The 19,299-nt window shown below is 43.2% G+C and overlaps 1 protein-coding gene across 1 annotated transcript; it reads left to right on the plus strand.

The window, feature by feature from the left end:
- The first annotated feature begins 1,942 nt into the window (after positions 1–1,942).
- Positions 1,943–18,904, plus strand: xylt2 (xylosyltransferase II). Its single transcript, XM_030736631.1, has 11 exons — positions 1,943–2,082; positions 6,700–7,201; positions 8,091–8,266; positions 9,680–9,882; positions 11,009–11,089; positions 11,423–11,639; positions 12,036–12,212; positions 14,166–14,422; positions 14,538–14,733; positions 15,035–15,368; positions 17,845–18,904. Exons 1-11 carry the CDS (start codon positions 1,951–1,953, stop codon positions 18,165–18,167), a joined length of 2,598 nt encoding a protein of 865 aa, XP_030592491.1. The 5' UTR covers positions 1,943–1,950; the 3' UTR covers positions 18,168–18,904.
- Positions 18,905–19,299: the final 395 nt, after the last annotated feature.

A 19,299-nucleotide genomic window follows, 5' to 3' on the forward strand; every position in this document is an offset into this window, starting at 1 on the left:
ACTTTCCATAAAGAGAAAAATTATTTTTTTAAAAACAGAACAAAGTAAGGGAAGGAATATTGAAGTATTTGTAGAAGAACACCTGCGTTACCTTGATGTTTACAAGTAGGCCTAATTAGACTGCATACATAAATTGACTAATTTAAGTAAAAACCTGACCCATGACCCCTACACTGAAGGTGATCTGATGGCTTTGTTATGCTGTGAGTCTGCTTGCCACCTTAGAGGGAAGGGTGACTGCAAATCAATACACAGTTGTTCTGTGTAATTACCTTTGTCCTATGATGAAACACTGCTATCCTTAAGGGAGCAGTCTCTTTCAGGAGGATGGTGCCCCAATCCATAGGACACAAGGTGGGGCACTAAGTGACCTGAATTAAAGTAAAGTAAAAATTTTAGTTATATAGCACCTTTCAGATAAATATCAAAAAGTTTAACATTAAAACAGATTCAAACAAAAAGTTTCCAAAAGTGAGTTTAAAAAGAGTCCACTGAGTCCACAGATCTCAAGCTCAGAGGGAGAGTTTTGCAGAGTATGGGGGCCACTGTGGCAAAAGCTCTGTCTCCTTTAGTTTTCAGCCAGCAGGCCCGATCACATGATCTCAGGGACCTACTGAGGATAGAAGATGTGAATCATATGGCTTTTGCAGCAACTCCAACGGAAATGAACACCTACGGGAGATTCTGGACTGAAGCGTTAGACACCACCATTATCACCATCATCAAAGCACCGAGTGAGGGAGTTTTGTGCTCGTCTCTAAAGTTGACCTCTAGAGACTCGAAGAATCAATTGCAAAGAGCGCACTGAAACTGTTATGAAAAGAGGTTTTATGTTTGATTTTCCTTTCATTTGTCATCTGTATGAAATTTCCTCGTTACTAAATATTACAGTCAGCTGTTAGTGGTATTATAACAAAGTGGAAGTGATTGGGAATGAAGGCAACTCAGCCACGAAGTGGTAGGCCACGTAAAAATACAGAGCGAGGTCAGCGGATGCTGAGGCGCACAGTGCGCAGAGGTCGCCAACTTTAAGTCAAGTCAATCGCTACAGACCTCCAAACTTCATCTTAAGAACAGTGTGTAGAGAGCTTCTTGGAATGGGTTTCCATGGCAACTGCATCCAAGCCTTACATCACCAAGCGCAATGCAAAGTGTCAGATGCAACGGTGTCAAACACGCCGCTGCTGGACTCCAGTGTCAAGTGTAAAGTTTGGTGGAGGGGGGGATTATGGTGCAGGGCTATTTTTCAGGATTTGGGTTCGGCTCCTTAGTTCCAGTGAAAGGAACTCTTTGTGCTTCGGCATACCAAGACATTTTGGACAATTTCACGCTCCCAACTTTGGGGTAACATTTTAGGGACAGCCCTTTCCTGTTCCAACATGAGCGCCAGTGCGCGCCAGTGCAAAAAGCAAGGACCATAAAGACATGGATGAAGGAGTTTGGTGTGGAAGAACTTGACTGGCCTGCACAGAGACTTGACCTCAACCTGACAAAATACCTTTGGGATGAATTAGAGCGGAGACTGCGAGCCAGGACTTGTCCAACATCAGTGTCTGTCCTCACAAATGCACTTCTGGAAGAATGGTCAAAGAATTCCCGTAACCACACTCCTAAACGTCGTGGAAAGCCTTCCCAGAAAAGCTGAAACTGTTATAGCTGCAAATTAAACCCCCGTGAATTAAGAATGGGATGTCACTCAAGTTCATATGCGTGTAGTAGACCTGTTTCTGATCCCATACCACTGATTGTGTGTGTGTGTGGATCAGTACACTGGAAAGACGCAACTAATGTGACTGAACGCTATAAAATGCAGGCAGAAATGAAATGATCACTTCCTATTGTCTTTGGAGAGCAACTTTTCCAGCAACCCGGGGGTGTTGAGCGACCCCGCGTGGGCGCGCCGCTCAGAATGCGCCCTGCACGCGCTCCCAGTCAACTGGAGTCGGAAAAATGGTGGCCAGCGCTCGAGTGCAGAAGCTGCTCCGACGATATAAACTAGCGATTGCCGCCGCATTAACTATCCTTCTGATCCAAGGGCTTGTGGTATGGAGTCTGAGAAGTCTGGAAGAAGGCGAGGCAGAGGTGAGGAACGGACCCTCCGGTTAATTTTATGCCGTGACAGTGATTCGCTTTGCTTTAATTGTAGAGCTAGCTGTTAGCGCTTAGCTTAGCCCGCTGCGAGTTAGACCTGATGTTAGCTGTTAGCAGTTGGGGAAGAGCGCTGCTCCTAAACATTTCAGTCCAGCCGGACCAGCCCTGTCCAGTCTGTCTGTCTGACCACGCTACCCGAGACAAAGTATACGGTGCAGGTCCGTCATGACTATGAAATAGCGGGTAGTAGTTAAATGGTAGTTAACTAGTTTAAGAAGCAGCGGTGGTCTCAATGACCATCACTCGTGTTTATTTCTTATGGAAACCATGGCGTTGTTAAAATGTGATGAAGAACAGACCGAGGCAATATCTAAGACGAATAGTATGCAATGAAGTAATACAAGTTTGTGTGAGCATGTGAACAGACTGTGATCCCAAACACTTCATCGGTAGGAGCTGGACCGCCTCATGTAGCGTTCCCAGGATGACCAGAATCTCTTCTGCTTCATATTTTGTACTTATTTATATCAGTGGCTTTTCCATCTCTATGATCTTTACTTAGATTTGAATCATACCAAAACACACAGGGGAGTATATCCCAGAGAAAAGTTAAGCAGAGAGCTGCCGCCCCCACATACGACTGAAGTGGTTTCTGCAACAGTAGCCAGGTCCTCTGTGGGAATTTTATCTCACCTGGTGTGCGCTACCTTGAGGCAGTGCCTGTTCCAGTTTTCCCATCAAAATCAGGTAACGTGAGCCATGAACAGACATAACCTGTCTGCAGAGGACTGTGCATGGACAACACTTTTTTTTTTTAGGCATACCAGTGGTGATGGAGCCACAGGAATGCACACTGAAACCTTAGGTGGGATCCCTGAAGTCTCATCATTGTAATGTGTCAAGTGTGGGGTGTGTAATAGTCCTTCCAATATGGATAGGTTGAAGAGCTGCTTCTGGCAGAGTTTCAGGCAGGCAGCAGATGTAACAGCGGCTCGGGGGAGGAGGATGTTTGGCTGTTCCTTCAGAGCCAGGGAAAAGATGGGTCATTACTCTGTGGACAGCAACCTCTGTGTTCGCCAAGGAAAGGATTTGCCGCTGACCACTTCAGTTTAAACCATGAGCTAATCAGTCAGCTCAAAGCCAGTTAGTGATCCAAGGCTAAATGAATGAATCACTTCCTTTAAATGTCACAAGTGAGTCAAGCTTTTTTTTTTTTTTTTTGCAGAAGTCATTTTGAGGGTGGCTCTGTCTTTCCACACCTGTTTGCATTAAAGTCCTCAGGCCTTCTGCCGTTTCACCAGGTGTATTCATACTTAAACATGCCTCAGCGAAGATAAGAGAAATGTCTGGAGGGCAGTGGCGTCTGTGGTTAACTGTAGCTATTCTGGGTTTCAAATGGAGCAGACGTGCACACTTTTAAAAGCTCAGCTGTACATTGGAGTTGCTGTTGGGTGTCTCAGGTGAAGGCATATTGGTCTTAAAGAAAAAAAGGTTTAAAAGTGGATAGGAAAAGAGCTGCACTGGTTGCTCACATCACTATTAATCAGATTTATTTACTGACTGATTTTAAAACTTGGGCACTACCACTCAGCACAAATGTCAACTCTGTATGCAGCTATGTTGGCAGACATCTATGCAAATGTCAGCATTTGGTCTCTACATGTTTGCACACTCGCAGATGCAGAATCAAATTTCTGACTTGAGTGTGCACATTAATCATCGCTCCACCGCTGAACAGTTGCCCCATACTCAGCGATCTCTGCCTTATCTCGCATCTGCTTTAATCAGTAGCTCGCAGTACATGTGTGAAGGCAGTCACATGCGTTATATTAAGTCCCTTGGGCAGAAGAGTGAAAGGATTGTGAGGACAGAAGAAGACACAGCACTTGTCATCTTTGTATCACCCTTTGCTTGCCCGCGCTCTCCTGCAGAGCTGATTGCTCGCTGCGGCTGCTGCTGCAGCTTTACGCTTCAGCAGATGGCAACGCTGATATGGTTTCGCCTGACTTTAATTGGAAAGTAAAGAGGCTGCCTAGCTTGCCTTTGAATCAATACATTTTTGACATGATGGCTTTAATTAAAAGCTGTGAACATGAGTGATAAGGAAAATTGAAATGTTAGCCTGTGCTGCATGCTTGGCTTCTGCACGAGAACATTTCCTCTGGCAGACAAAAACTAAGGAGCTTCACTATGTCTGTTTGCTGGTAAAATGCTTCCTGTAATCATCTCACTAGTGTTTTTTTTTTTTTTTAATTATTAATTGAAGTTTACATGAATTTGATGTTAAGAACAAATATTTTTCTCAGCATTTTTGCATCCTTTTAATGCCACAGATTGCAGCTGAGGCTAAATTTAAAATGACCATCATCATGCTCACACCAGATAGAATTATACTTCTAAGAAGGGCCGTCCTTTCTTCCTCCTTCCTTTTCTTTAGTGTGGTTTTATGTACTCAAGCATCAAATACATTTTTGTTTATCAAAAGGCCAGAAATGGCAACATGGTACTAATTGTCTCAACTACATGCAGCCAGTCTTGCCTAACATAAGTAGATATCCCTCCAAGGCCTATTTTGAGCCAGGAAAAACCCTGATGTACTGCAAGAACATGGCATAAAGCTGGTCAGACCACAGATTTCCTTCCACGGCTTCCACAGAAGCTCAACTGGAGTTTAGTTTAGATTTTATGAGTTTGGCTATTGTGAAACTTACACAAAGATGTAAATTAAGCGGCCTTTCTTATGAGGCTGATTAAAGGAAGCACAGTTTTCTAGATAAAGTTACATGTATGACATCATAATTCCTCAGAAAGTTCGCTAGGTTCCTTAAGTATATGTAAGCTCCTTCCAAGAAGTTTGCACTGCACTGACTGCTGTGTAAGTTTGCTTCACAATGCCTCTTACTCTGTTGGATTTGAGACTGCAGTTGGCAGCCAGTAGCTGACTGTGCTGTATTGGTTGGCAGCTGGTGTATTGGCCGTGTATTATCTGGCTCCTCGTCCCACCACGCAGGCCCGGTCCATCTTCTGTTCCCACCATCTCTGGGCTGTCGGCATGCCAGTGAATGTGAGGCGAGCAAGCGAGCCCACGTTTTGCCTTAACGTCTGACAGAGGCAGAAAGCTTTCAGCCCACTCGCTGTTCTTCTTCCTCTTCTCCCAATGAAGGGGATTTTTGTGTGAACCAGTAATCTAGTGTGCCAAAGCTATGATGCTATTTGGCTAGAAGATTAAAAAATATATATATATCCTCTTCCTTTATTTTTTGAGGTGGTGATTCTCCTCCAATGAGACTGATTCACTCCATGCTTCTGCTTTGAAACTGAGCCCTATACTTGAAACTTAAACCTGACTTTGGACCCAGCATTTTTCTTTTTCCAAAATTGGTAAATGGACTGTGTTTTTATATTTTTCTACTCTACTTTGAGCACTCAAAGCACTTTACACAACATGCCTCATTCACACATATTAATACAAGCACTTCTTCCTGCACCTACGTCCTTTATATCTAGCATTCACACACATTCACACTCCCAACAATTGCGTCGGAGACTTGGGGTTCAGTAGTTTGGCAAGGCTATAGGCATGCAGACTGGAGCAGCCAGGGATCAAATTAGTAGATGACCTGCTCTACCTCCTGAGCTACAGCCATGGGTCCTTATTCATTAGTACAAATTCAGTTTAGTTGATAACACGCTGTTCTTGCTTTTTTTTACACTTGAGAAAAGAGACCTTTCTAGCTTGCACTTGTGTTTACATAATTTTCCTGTTGGGGAAAACGTGCAGCTCAGCACCTGCCCCCAAGCTGATCTTTCCCTTTTATGTTGACATTTTCACGGAAATACAACTACATGACAAACACTGTCTGGACTCAACATTTAGAGATGTTACGGCCACAGACTGCAACAGTGGGACACTTCACTGATTTTATTATGTCAAAGCATTTATAAGAGGAGCGTGTCTTGACATTTTAAGGAATCTTTGAAGCCTTGGGTTTTTTATGAGCTTACAGTCATAGACTATTAAATTTAGTGCTGTGCAGGTTATTTGCAATAAACTAAAATTATTAGAATTTTCTTTTCTTATTTATTTGTCACAAAACCACCTTGAGCTCTGTGGGATCATTTTAGCACTGCAGTGCAAATAGATTTGCCACATTGTCACTTGTTAATGTCAGTGTGTATGAAGTGGCTGCAAACATGTGACCTACTTGCGTGTGTATGCAGTTTTCCTATGATTTTGGCCACAGGGAGCACATTCAGGTCTGTACAGCGAATCACTGGAATCATGTGTGACTGTCCACTTTTTGCAGATTAGCCCCATAAAAAGGCAGAGGCCCAGCTAAAAATAACCCAGATGAGAGAAATGGAAAAAAAAAACAAAAGCAAGTAAACACATCCTTCCCTGTGGAGCTCTGTCTGCTGCTGCCTTAGAAGAGGTCTTTGTTTACCTTATGTGTCGTTTCTGTAGATTCATTATGATTCATTATGAAGCCAAAGAAATTACGCCTCCTTCCAGTAGTGTTTGTCCAGAATGTTCTTATGGAATGACTGGCAACGCATCATGATTTAAAATGTATGTCTCCCTTCTCTGCTCTCTCTCTCTCTCCTCAGAGAAAAATAAGACAGTCTAAGCTGCCTGACCACGACAACCAGGACCCCAAGAAAGAGAACACACATAATTCATTATCAGGGAGAAACAAGGGGGGCGCAGGTGCCGGTGCACTGAAGAGAGGGAACAGCCGCCGCGGAGGGAAGCCCAACATCAGGCTGAAGACTCCCCAGGAACGGGGGATGGCAGGGGTTGGAGTTGATGGCGTAGTCTCCCACGATCTGTCCAGCAGCCGTAACCTCAGTGAGATCCGCGGCGGTACAGACGGGGCAGGCAAGTTACCCGCTGCTGCCATACCAGGAGAGCCAGGCAGCGTGGACGGGGCGCATCAAGCTCCCAACAGTGACTTTGTGCCTAAATGTGATATCATAGGAAAGGACGCGCTGTCTGCCCTCCATCGCGCCGCGTCACAGCAGTGCAGACAGGAGATCGCCAACATCGTGTGCCAGCATCAGGCCGGGCAGCTCATGCCAGAGTCACTTCCTCAGTTCTGCCCTCAGCTCGGTGAGAATACTCTAAAGTTTGCATGAATATTTATTACCGCTGGTAGTCTCCAAACTTAGATGTCATCATTCATTTATTACTGTAATTTTTTTTATAAAAAAGTATAAAAATACATGCACGTCCAAACCAGAATGGGGGCGTGCTGGCCCTAAAACAAGAGATGAATGTAAAAGATTAACACCTCGCACACGGCGGTGCTCACTGGTTTAATAAAGAGCCTCTGTGCTCAAAATGAGACATCAAGTCAATTGTTTTTGACATTTAGTGCAATTTTTACTCACTGATACTTTTTCAGTCAAAACACTCCTGATTGCCAAAATTGCTGGATGGTTGCAAGAAATTTGTGAGATCTTTTATTTTTTCATTCTCCTAATGTTGTAACTCAGACAGGGTTTCTCTGATACACGATGAAAATGTATCCAAATACTAAGAAACATTTGACCCACCGTGATAAAATGGGAACAAGTAAATGCTTTGTGCTTTTAACTCAGTATAATTTTTCCATCTATTACCCACTGCTTTGCTTAGACATCAGCTATCGGTTTGATGTTACTGTCAAGTGTCTCTGATTATGTATGCATATATAAGGAACCTGTATGCAACTGCAATATAATGTAGGGGTTGCACTGGGCCAAAACACTCAACCCACGCCTCTGGCTCAGTTGTGCGTTATTGTAAATGCATTTGGCAGTGTTGTTGAGTGGGATTCTTTGTTAAATGGGAAAATAGAAGTAAAAAAAGAATACTTTTAGTTCTCGAATACTTCAGACATGTAAAGAAAAATAAAGTCTGTTTTAACCCATGAGTAGTGCCTGTTAAACAACCAGCTTAGAAATGCTGCCAAGCACTTCTGAATCACTTGTTTTTTGTCTCTGTCCTGTCCTGCCAGGTGTGTCACACCCAGTTCAGGCCGTTGGCGAGCTGGAAGACAGCCTGTCTGAGGTGGAGAATCCAGTCAGGGTGGCTTTTGTTCTGATGGTCCACGGTCGTGCTGTACGACAGCTCAAACGTCTCATCAAAGCCATATATCACCGTGACCACTATTACTACATCCATGTGGACAAGGTAATTACAGTGTTGTAACTACCGTGCTGTCTCTTCACAGTATTTGATTCTTAAACACTGAACAGTATGCCTTTGGACTCACAAATGCTTTTCCCAGTTAGGTCTTCATGCATTATGAAGGTTAAATTTATCCCACGGGTCTCACAGTGTGGTAAAGGGGATTAGCCTGGATAGAGCAAAGTGTGGTTATTCTTAGGGGTTGGATTTAGTGGAGGAAAGGTCTGCTGTCATATGCAGCCGGAAGGCAAAAGACAAATGCACGGCTGGTGATAGTGAGGCAGAGACCTCAGGTGTGTCGAGCGCAGACAGCAGAGAAACAGGTGCCTGTTCTCAGTGCACCTGTGTAGCCGGAAAGATCGTCGTGTCATGGGGAGTTGCTCTGTTCTGCTGCCAAGGGATGGCAGAGCAGCTCACTGGAGGCAGTGATGGATAAGACGTCAGTGGGACAATAACACCGCAGACGCAGGCTTAGACACTTTGCCTGCCTAACCTCATCCATCTCAGAGGCAAAAGCCTGTTTGAGAGATGAGGCTTTAAAACAGGTTAGGTTTGTCCTAGAAACTGTCTGCCAGCTGCTTTGCGCTTTCTTAAAGGTGAACACTGAGTTCAGACTATTCTTTTGCCATTTTCTCTCCTATTTTCTAATTTATGCAAAAAAGGCAGGAGACCCATTTACACTGTACAATCTTTTTGTCCTCTTTTAAATGTAAAAGACAGAATCAGTACCCTGATTCTGTCATGCTTTGCTAAACACAATTGGACTTCACGTCCCCAAACAATTACTTTCCAAGTATCTGTGTCTCTTAAACTGCCCATTAATCGCTTCAGAACTTTTATTAGCTGTGCTTATTTGTGAACAGGCCTCTTACTGATTACTTTATAATTAATCCAATTAAGCTTCAAGTAGAAAAAAAAAAAAGATATTTTGAACCTACAGTTTTTGGCTTCTTGCATGTTTTAGACACTTGCAGTGGTCACATGTTCACTCACTCAATTTTAATACCTCTGCATAAAGCTTGGCAGCTCTGCAGCTCATCTTCTTTCATCCCATTCTCTATTTCCTCCTAATGTTTAATCCCCGCACTATGGTTTGTTCCAGACTATCTTTTAAGCTCAGTTCACTTATTTTTGTCTCACCTATAGTCACCCAAAGGAGAAACGGCAAGTAAAAGAGACAAATTTTGATTCTCCTAACTCTATCGTCGTTATGACCCATGCACACAGCACCATGTGGCTGTTGTTCTTCTCAGATCAAATTCTCTTTAAACACGAGCCAGCTTTGTGTGATGGTTTTGGCACAGTGGCAGCTGCAGCTCTGTGGGAACAAAGCTAAAAGTAGATTATGATTTTGTTTCAGAAGCAGTCCTTCCTCATTTAACTGTTTAACTGACGGTTGGCTTTAAAATCTAACAGCGGTCTGGCTACATGCATCGGGAAGTTCTGCAGATCGCCCAGCAGTACCCAAATGTGCGAGCCACGCCATGGCGGATGGTCACCATCTGGGGAGGAGCCAGCCTTCTGAAAGCCTACCTACGCAGCATGCAGGACCTGCTCTCCATGCTGGACTGGAATTGGGATTTTTTCATCAATCTCAGTGCCACAGACTTTCCCACTAGGTTAGTCAGATATGTACACAGACATAAACTCCACAGTTAATCTTTATTGTTAGATTGTGGCAGAGAATATGTTTGTCGCACACTACCTAAAGTGTACATTCACCCCCAGCTTTGAGCCTAAATCCATCCAAGGCACTATTAAAAAAATATGCTTTGAGTTTAGAGGGGTTATTGAGGAAGGGGCATAGATACATGAGGCAGGAGTTGCTCGGTGATCCTCAGGCCAAGTAAAAACGGAGGATTACACAGATTAGCAATTCACCTCTGCCACAGAGGTTTTTTTTGGAGGTTGAGGACTTTCCCCTTCAGAAATCCTGAAGTGGACTTCAGGGTGCAAGAGCACAAGGGCCATCTGTATAAATTCAAGCCCCAGAACCGAAGCGCTCTGGCTTTGACTCTCTCATCCTCTTGCTATTAGTGGACCATCCTGTCATCAGCAACCGTGTTGAGCCATACGTGAGTGTGAAGGGAAACATTGCAGCATGGTGTTGCTTCTGTCAAAATCTTTGAACCACCACAATAGGAACTTAGTCGATGGTTACACCACCAACCTTTAGTAATACAGCATATAAACATATTTAACAGCATATAAAACAATTAAAACAGTAGATGGTGTCCTAAGCCGTTAAATCTAGAAATGCTCATTTTAGCTCTTTAACCCACCTTTGTGGTTTCTGTTATGCTCTTCTTGAGTTTGTATCTTGTTCTGTTTTTCATTATTTTTGAATGCCTGTCTCGTTTCTGTGTAGCTGCACCTGCAATTATGGCACCTTTTACAGCAACATTATAGAGAGACTTAACAGTTGGCAGATAAGAGAATCTAGTGGCAGCTTCAAATGAATTATTTTGGGCACTGAATCAGTTTTGGCTGGGTTGTTTCTGGGGCAGCTTTGAACCCCTAACAAAGCAGCTGTTAGTCCACCTGAACCATCTCAAGGGGAAAAGGCTTGCTTGGATACACACAGAAAGACAATGTTTTCTATATCCTGTCCACAGTAGCTTATTTCAGCTAGCACAATACTCACAACAGTGTTAGGATCAAAAGAACCTTCTAAATGTCTTGTTTTTTTTTCCCCACTTTCTCAACCCTTCCTTCCTCAATTCTCACCATAATGCCCTCCTGCAGGACCAATGATGAACTGGTGGCGTTCCTGTCGCTGCACAGAGATAAGAACTTTCTCAAGTCCCACGGGAGAGAGAATGCCCGGTGAGGATGCTAGATGAAAGGCACACAGTCTGCACATACTCACATCTGGATGACATTTTGACTTGATTAAATTTGACAAACCTTAATATTACAGAAAAACTGTAACTAAATTCTCAGCACATAGAACTGTATTTTAAACATAATGCTGTGAATATTCGTGCAGACACACATGAGCAGCAGAAAGCAGCATATAGAGGGCTATGTTAGAGCCATTATTAATACAGTGTTGCAGCTCAGGCAAAAATGGTTTGATCATTTACTTTGATGAATGCTGCAGATACCTCCACATAGTCTCTTTCCCCCCATCATTTTCAGCTGTGTCCTGTGTTCCAGGTTTATTAAGAAGCAGGGCCTTGACCGTCTCTTCCACGAGTGTGACAACCACATGTGGCGTCTAGGCGAACGCAACATCCCAGAAGGCCTGGAGGTCTCAGGCGGCTCTGATTGGTTTGCACTCACCCGCCGTTTTGTGGAGTACGTCATCAACTCCCAGGATGAGCTAGTGTCGGGGCTGAAGCAGTTCTATTCTTACGCTCTGCTTCCTGCTGAGGTAAGCGAGCTGTAGGCAGTCTTTTTATCTCTTGTTGTTGAGACAGTTTCATATACAAGCCTGTCTCAGGCTTGTCGTCCCCTGCCAAGTCAGAAGAGCCTAGCAGCAGAGATAATGTAATACTTTAAGCTTTCTGGCACAGCGTGCAGCAGAAGTGCCAGATGAGAGGAGGCTTCACTATATTTTATCTGTGTATTGTGGTCTCAGAGGAGCTGCGGTCTGTTCACCGCTATAGAGCTGTGACCTTTTTGTAATTTAGACTCTGTGGTTAGAAACAGTTTATGCTTGTATTTGATGGTTTACAGCAGCTTAATTTGGACACAACACTTGGACACACTTGGTTTTCCCACACAGTGAAGCAATATTGTGTTTACCCTTCCTCCCTTTTTTCCACAGTCCTTCTTCCACACAGTGCTCGGGAACAGTCACATGTGTGACACCCTGGTGGACAATAACCTGCGGGTCACCAACTGGAACCGTAAGCTGGGCTGTAAATGCCAGTACAAACACATTGTTGACTGGTGTGGCTGCTCTCCCAATGATTTTAAACCACAAGACCTCATTCGGATCCAGGTGAGTGCAACAGAAGATGCCAGTGTAGAAGAAAAACTAGGGCTGGGCGATATATAGGCAGAAGCCATATACACGATATGTAGATTCACTGGCCACTTTGTTAGGTACACTTTGGTAGTACCAGGTTGGACCCTCTTTTGCCTTCAGAGCTGCCTTAATTCTTCATGGCACAGATTCAACAAGGTGCCGCAAATATTCCTCAGAGACTTTGGTCCATATTGACGTTAGAGCATCACACGATTGCTGCAGATTTGTCACCTGCACATATGTGAATCTCCCGTTCTACCGCATCCCAAAGGTGCTCTATGAAATCTGGTGACACTGGAAGTCATTTAAGTACAGTGAACTTCAAAAAACTGTTTGAGATCACACGAACGTTCTGGCATGGCGTGAAGTGGCCAACAGAAGATGGGTACATAAAGATATAAATAGGGTCAGTAACAATACTCAGATAGGCTGTGGTATTTAAACGATGCTCACTTGGTACTAAGGGGCCCAAAGTGTGCAAAGAAAATATTACCCACACAATTACACCACCACCAGCAGCCTGAACCATTGATACAAGGGAGGATGGATCAATGCTTTCATGTTGTTCAAGCCCAGTTCTGACCCTACCTTTGCAGAGGCTCATCAGACCAAGCAACATTTTTCCAATCTTCTGTTGCCCAATTTTGGTGAGCCCATCTAAATTGTAGCCTCAGTTTTGAAGCAGTCTCAACAAGGCATTTTCACCCAGAGAACTGCCGCTCACTGGATATTTCCTCTATTTCACACCACTCTCTGGAAACCCTTCAGATGGTTGTGTGGGAAAATCCCAATAGATCATCAATTTCTGAAATACTCAGATCAGCCTGTCTGACACCAACAACCATGCCACGTTCAAAGTCACTTAAAGTCCCTATTCTGATGCTCACTTTGACCATGTGTAAATCCCTAAATGCAGTCTTAAAAGCTTGAAAAAAAGGCATCTGGACTTTTTTTATGTTTTTGAAGACATTTTCACCTCTCATCCAAGAGGATCGCTCAGTTCTAAAACCAAAAGGTGGAGTCCCAGATATTTAAACCCTTGCTCCACCCCAGTGTGTCACCTGATGAGTTACCTGAAGTAGGGTGTGAGTGGAGGTTGAACAAACAGTTGAACCAGTGTAACAGACAAACTGGCTGGTGAGCGAATATCCTGGTGTTTTGCATAAAAGCACCATCTAACAATCTAAAATGCCAAAAACAAACAAAAAAAAAAACCTGAAAAGGATAAGCAGAAGAGAATGGATGGATTTCATAGTCATATTTACAAGCAGCTGGTTTCTCTTAAAGATTCACGATTGACCTGCCAGTGACCTGAATCGGCAGGTGACCAGCCAGTCAGCCTCCCATATGATTATGAGATGGTCCGTTTCATGCATGTGTAACACACATGCACACACACATACACCATGGCGCAGGCAAATAGTTGTGTGTAGACTCACAGCCATATGCTAGCATGCTGTTAGCATGGAAGCCCTTCATGCTGAGTGAAGACACAAAGTTTGCTGAAATAAACAATGGCAGGACCAGCGCAAAAATGTACCTAACAACACACCTAATCAGACACTTAAATCCCCTTCACCCAGCTGAAGTGGCTAACGATAAGGCTACAAAGAGCTCGTAGGCAGCAGCCTCGGTATGAGCAAAGGATCTGAAATCACTGTTTTTGTCTGGTGTCTGTTTGAGTCTGGTGGTTTCATAAGGCGTGAGAGCAGAGCTGCACATACTTTACTGAAGCCGTACGTTATTTAAAGCTAAATCAAACTTGATATTAAAAAAAAATCTTTATCTCTATTCAATTTATATCAGTATATTTAAAAAAAACATCTGTATATCGCCCACCCTAACAACAGTTCATCTTCACTTTGCTAGTTTCTAATATTTTATCATCAGCAGTCTGATCAAATCTATTTTTGCATTTTTCTATAGCAATTGACCCGTCCAACATTCTTCGCCCGTAAGTTTGAGTCCTCAGTGAACCAGGAAGCCATAGACATCCTGGACACTCACCTGTATGGCCAGTATGCTCCGGGCACTGTTGCCATCAAAGCATATTGGGAGAGCCTGTTTGAGCAGTTGGATGGTGTCGGCTCTCTCAGTGACGTGGCTCTCACTGCGTACATGTCTTTCTTTCGCCTGGGCATGAAGAGTCTGGTGACTACTCAGAGCAACATGGAGGCCTGCAGGTGGATAGTCTGTTTTACTTTGCCTTGTTATTGTCACTGATACAGCAGATGTATTCCTTTAAAGAGAAGCTTTCTTTCTCTATCATGTTTGATTGATCAAATTTTTTTTCTCCAGGTTTGAACCAGTAGGCCACCCTCTATCTGTGCATTTGTACTTTTACGATGACCGTTTCCAAGGGTACCTGGTTCGCCAAGAAGTCCAGCTTGTGGGGTCAAAGGCCAGGGAGACTTTAGAGATGTGGGCAGTGCCTCAGGCAACACTTGTCCTTGAGCCGAACCTTAAAGAATTTGAAAGGCTCAAGAATCTGGAAGTAAGCACTCTCTTAGATTTCTTTTTTTTTTTTTGGTACAAACTTTCAAGATCAAGGTACCCCAAGAAAACTGCTATATGAGGAGATTTTCTAGCTGATATATAAAAGTTGGGGTGGGATTATCAGGTGTGATCTGATGAAAGCAAACCTGTGAAGTTTAATTAGTTTAAAAAAAAAGTTAATACTTGAAAGAGTGTGTATTCATTCACCTTCTTCAAGCAGAAGGAAAAGGGTGTCATTTAAAGTGTTGTCATGCTGTGTTGTGTCACATAAATCCTCTTTTGTTTTTTTTTACCCTAAGATCGGTACAGAGTGGGATCCCAAAGAAAGGATCTTCCGTAACTTCGGTGGGGTGATCGGCCCTTTGGATGAACCACTGGCAGTCCAGAAGTGGGCACGCGGTCCAAATCTCACCGCCACCATTGTGTGGATCGACCCGGCTCTAGTGGTGGCGGCGTCTTATGACATTACTGTGGATTTAGATGCCGAATACACACACTACAAACCACCACTACAGCACCCCCTGCGGCCGGGCACCTGGACGGTACGAGTGTTAAAACAGTGGGAGCGCGTGGCAGAAGTTCGCTTTCTTGTCATTCCGATAGCTTTTAATAATAAGGAGCCACTACGCAAAGGTGAGATATGTATTTGTAGCACTTTATCTTCATTTTTAAGTTGAAAAGATAAGGCTGGTGCTATCCTTTATTTTGCATTTATAGACCAAATCACATGAAACCACCACATCAACAGTGCACTACATTTTCCCTCACTACGTGTTGACTCTTATACCCTGTCTGTGGCGATCTCAGGATCTCTACAGGTCCTTAAAAAGTCTCAAACTGCAAATGTTTTTAGGCATGTCACTGCAACAGTTTCCAACACACGATGTCACTATTTTTAACTTTCTACACATTTGGATCACACAGAAGTTAAAGCCATACTGTTTTGGGGAAAGGCCAGGTTCAACACTCCAGTTCAGAAAACTTGACCAGCAGAAGAATCACAGTTAACCGTGTTCAGTCTGCTGTAATTAGTGGGCATATGTAAGTGGATGGCTATCAGGTGAATACATTTATTTTTACCTTTCTATAGTTTGTCTCACTTTTTGAGGTCATTTCTTATTATCCTTATTTCAAACCTTAAGAATACCTGATTCCCTGATGCCCAGGTGGAAGATGATGCAAATAACTAATATTGGGTGATAGTAAGTGATAATATCAACTCTCTGATAAATCAGTCAAGCTCTACTTTTCGCTGTTTTGCACCAAGATTAGAACATTTGAAAAAGTATAATTTTCACTTTTGAGTTCTGTTTCCAACATGCTTGGTCTTTATTTAAAAGTGGTGCCATAAAGGTTTCGAGAATTCATTCATACAGTTCCTGTATGCACCTCTGTATCAGCTCCAAGGGCTCAAAACAAAGTGTAATGCTGGTGTGTTCTGTAATGAATAAACATGTCTACTTGGACAAGTATGGCATCAGCTACATCAGGTATTGGCTACACAGGTGATGGTGTTAGTGGGATGCAGGGGCGGACTGGCATACATTACTACCGGGGATTTCCCCGGTGGGCCGATGGGTTAGTGGGCCGCCGGCTGTTTAACTCAGTCCGTGGAGGAGCCATTGCCGCGCACTGCGGCCCCGGCCCATAGTCACGCTGCTGTTTAACGGTGCCTATTACCTCTCCCCCGCTCCAGTCAGGCAAATCTGCTTAGCGCGCGGCCGCGGAATGAGCCTGTAAACACATGAACGAGCATGCCGGCCAGCTGATGCGGGCTGACGGCATGCAGCGGAGATCAGAAAAAAAAACAAAAAACTTGTCCCAGAAAATCTGGGCCGGACTACGAAAACATACAGCAGCTGTGTCACTTATTAATACAAGTAGTCACGAACTGGAAAAGCCTTGTCTATACTAATGCCACATTAATTACATCTCCCTGTTTGTATCCCATGAGTGACAAGTCAAGAGAGAGACGCCAGTTGCACACTGACACTGCTGAGGGGGTCTAACTCATCATGGGATCCCTCCGCGACACTGTTGACACTACTGAAACGTGAAAAAATAAGTCCGCATTGCCATAAAGATGCACTAATACCAGCTACTAATATCATTAATTATTGCTTTTGTATTAGTATTATTACTGGTTGTGTAGTTGTTTTTTAGGCCTATTAATTCAATTAACAATTACTAATTATTTATAGGCTGAAAGTGAATCTTATGATTCTACAGAGAGAGATGTGACTCAAGAGGAAGGCCTAGATGCCCATCAGTCAGAGATTGAGTATTTCACCAGACCCAAACCAGAGACATTAGACCTTTTTCCTCTTTCACAACAGCACCTTGAGGCTTTCATGCTCATGGCTACTCAGACAGATGTCTTAAAGATGCTGGAGAGTGATAAAATTATAGATGGTGTAGCAGAAAAGAGTCGGTTGCTGCAGAGGTTACTCACTGAGTGAACAATGTAGGTTTCAGTAGCTTTCCAGTTGTTTTTCCCCTGTATTTTGTCAGGGTCAAGTTGTTAAGTTTGTTAGTTATTTTGTTACGCCATATTATTGTATTATTGTAGTCATATTATTGCTGGAAGTAATATTGTCCATATGACAATAAAAGTCATATACACTACGTGCCATGTATAGATTCATATACAGTATACACACACACACACACACACATACAGATATATATATATATATATATATATATATATATATATATATATATATATATATATATATATATATATATATATATATATATATATATATATATATATATGCCCAGGTGGAAGATGATGCAAATAATATATATATATAATATATATATATATATATATATATATATATATATATATATATATATATATATATAGTGGGCCAGTCTGTCAGGAACTCCCGGGCCACTTTTTCTCCCCAGTCCGCCCCTGGTGAGATGAGTTCATTGTTAATCTTTTCATTGGATTTATTGGGAATAAAAACATGAAGAAAATCATCAGACTTGTTCTTAAATCAATGTGTGATTCTTGATCATTATAAATCTGAAAAATTTGATGGTTTGTTCAGAAACTCATTTCTTCTTCTGTTTTTTCTTCTTCTTCCTTTTACTCCAGAAGAGGACAGCTGGCTTCATGCAGGACCTCCAGGGAACTTGTACCTGGAGCAGAGCTTCCAGCAGCTGAGCTCTGTGCTGAAGCTGCCCCCCCAGGAACCTGCCATGCAGGTGGCCCAGCGTAATGCCCAATTGGTGGGCCAGCCCCTTGAAGCATGGGTGGACAGTGCTGTCGGAACTTTGTGGGTTATCGGTGACCTGTGTGCCACACAGACTTCCTCCTGCCCATCTTTGGGATTGTGCTCCAAGACTGCCTGGAGCTCCCTGTCCCCAGACCCCAAGTCTGAACTGGGCCCAGTGAAAAGCGATGGGCGGATCAGGTAGCCCCAAGAGAGGAGCGACTGTAAACTTTAACCCATGCACGCACAGGAAGACTCCAGAAAAACCCGAAACTTCTAGGAGAGCTGTGTGAGCCAGGACGTCTCTGAGGTCAGCTAAGCACTGAAGGGCACATAAGCAATGATAAGGAATCTTCCTCTTCCGAGGAGCGGCGTCTTTCTCAGTGACGCGACGATACAGGCTTGAAAGACAAGAGCACGACTGCTGGAAATTTGCACATAGGAAACTGCAAGCGCACAGACTCGTATCTTTGCTTGCTGAATGGGTACATGAACACCAGATGTAACGTGTTTTTTAGCTGTCACACAGGTTTTCAGTCATGATCTGTCTGTGTTGGAGTTTATTACGAACCCTCTGCACATGTTCAGGTGCACAGTTTTCCTCTGCTTTGGAAGAATCAGCAGGCTCCGCGCTGTGCTCCGTCTCCATTTCAAGGGAGAATTGAACCTGTGAATCATATTACTGTGCTTATTTTGAAGCATTATTATGTAAGCATTAAGGAACAGACAGATGAAGTGCACTTTACTGTAAGACTTTGATGTTACACAGAGGTTAATAGGTTACAATGTGAAGAGTAGAAAGTAATGGTTAGGATCATGTCTTTTTTTTTTTGTTTTGTTTTTTTAACAGAAGAACAAACCTGCCACTCCCTGTTGCACAGACACAGAAAATACCTGGACTGTAACTGGGCTGAGATAAAGTAGTAAAGAGAGTAGGTATTATTAGGAGTCTTATTATGTTTGTTTTTTTTTATTCTGTTAACTTCATGTGTCTTTTTTTTTTTTTTTTTGTTGCATTTGTTTTGCCTGTTAGTTTGCAGAACTGGCTGTCAAGTTCTGCAAACTTGACAAATGAAACCTTGTTAAGGTTTCATTTGTCTGTTGCTGGCTATGAGCTACATTTGTGGTCAAAGGAAGTGCCTAGATCGCTATCAGTGCTGCAGATAGCGAGGATGCATTCAGACTTCCTCTGAGATCATTTTTACAAAACGTCCTTAACGCAAAAGACGCAAAGACGATGACCGCCGAGGACGGTGGAGTGTGCACAAAATCTCCAGAACAAGCAAGGGGGGGGTGGAGCTTAAGTCGAGATTTGTTACTGCTGTTTGACCCGTCGA

The sequence above is a fragment of the Archocentrus centrarchus genome, chromosome 8 (assembly GCF_007364275.1).
Source record: "Archocentrus centrarchus isolate MPI-CPG fArcCen1 chromosome 8, fArcCen1, whole genome shotgun sequence".
Taxonomy (NCBI): Eukaryota; Metazoa; Chordata; class Actinopteri; order Cichliformes; family Cichlidae; genus Archocentrus; species Archocentrus centrarchus.

Coding starts and splice junctions, on each gene's coding strand:
- xylt2 (XM_030736631.1), top strand. CDS start 1,951: ATGGTGGCCAGCGCTCGAGTGCAGAAGCTGCTCCGACGATATAAACTA. Junction 8,267..9,679: donor ACTACATCCATGTGGACAAG/GTAATTACAGTG, acceptor AAAATCTAACAG/CGGTCTGGCTACATGCATCG. Junction 12,213..14,165: donor AAGACCTCATTCGGATCCAG/GTGAGTGCAACA, acceptor ATTTTTCTATAG/CAATTGACCCGTCCAACATT.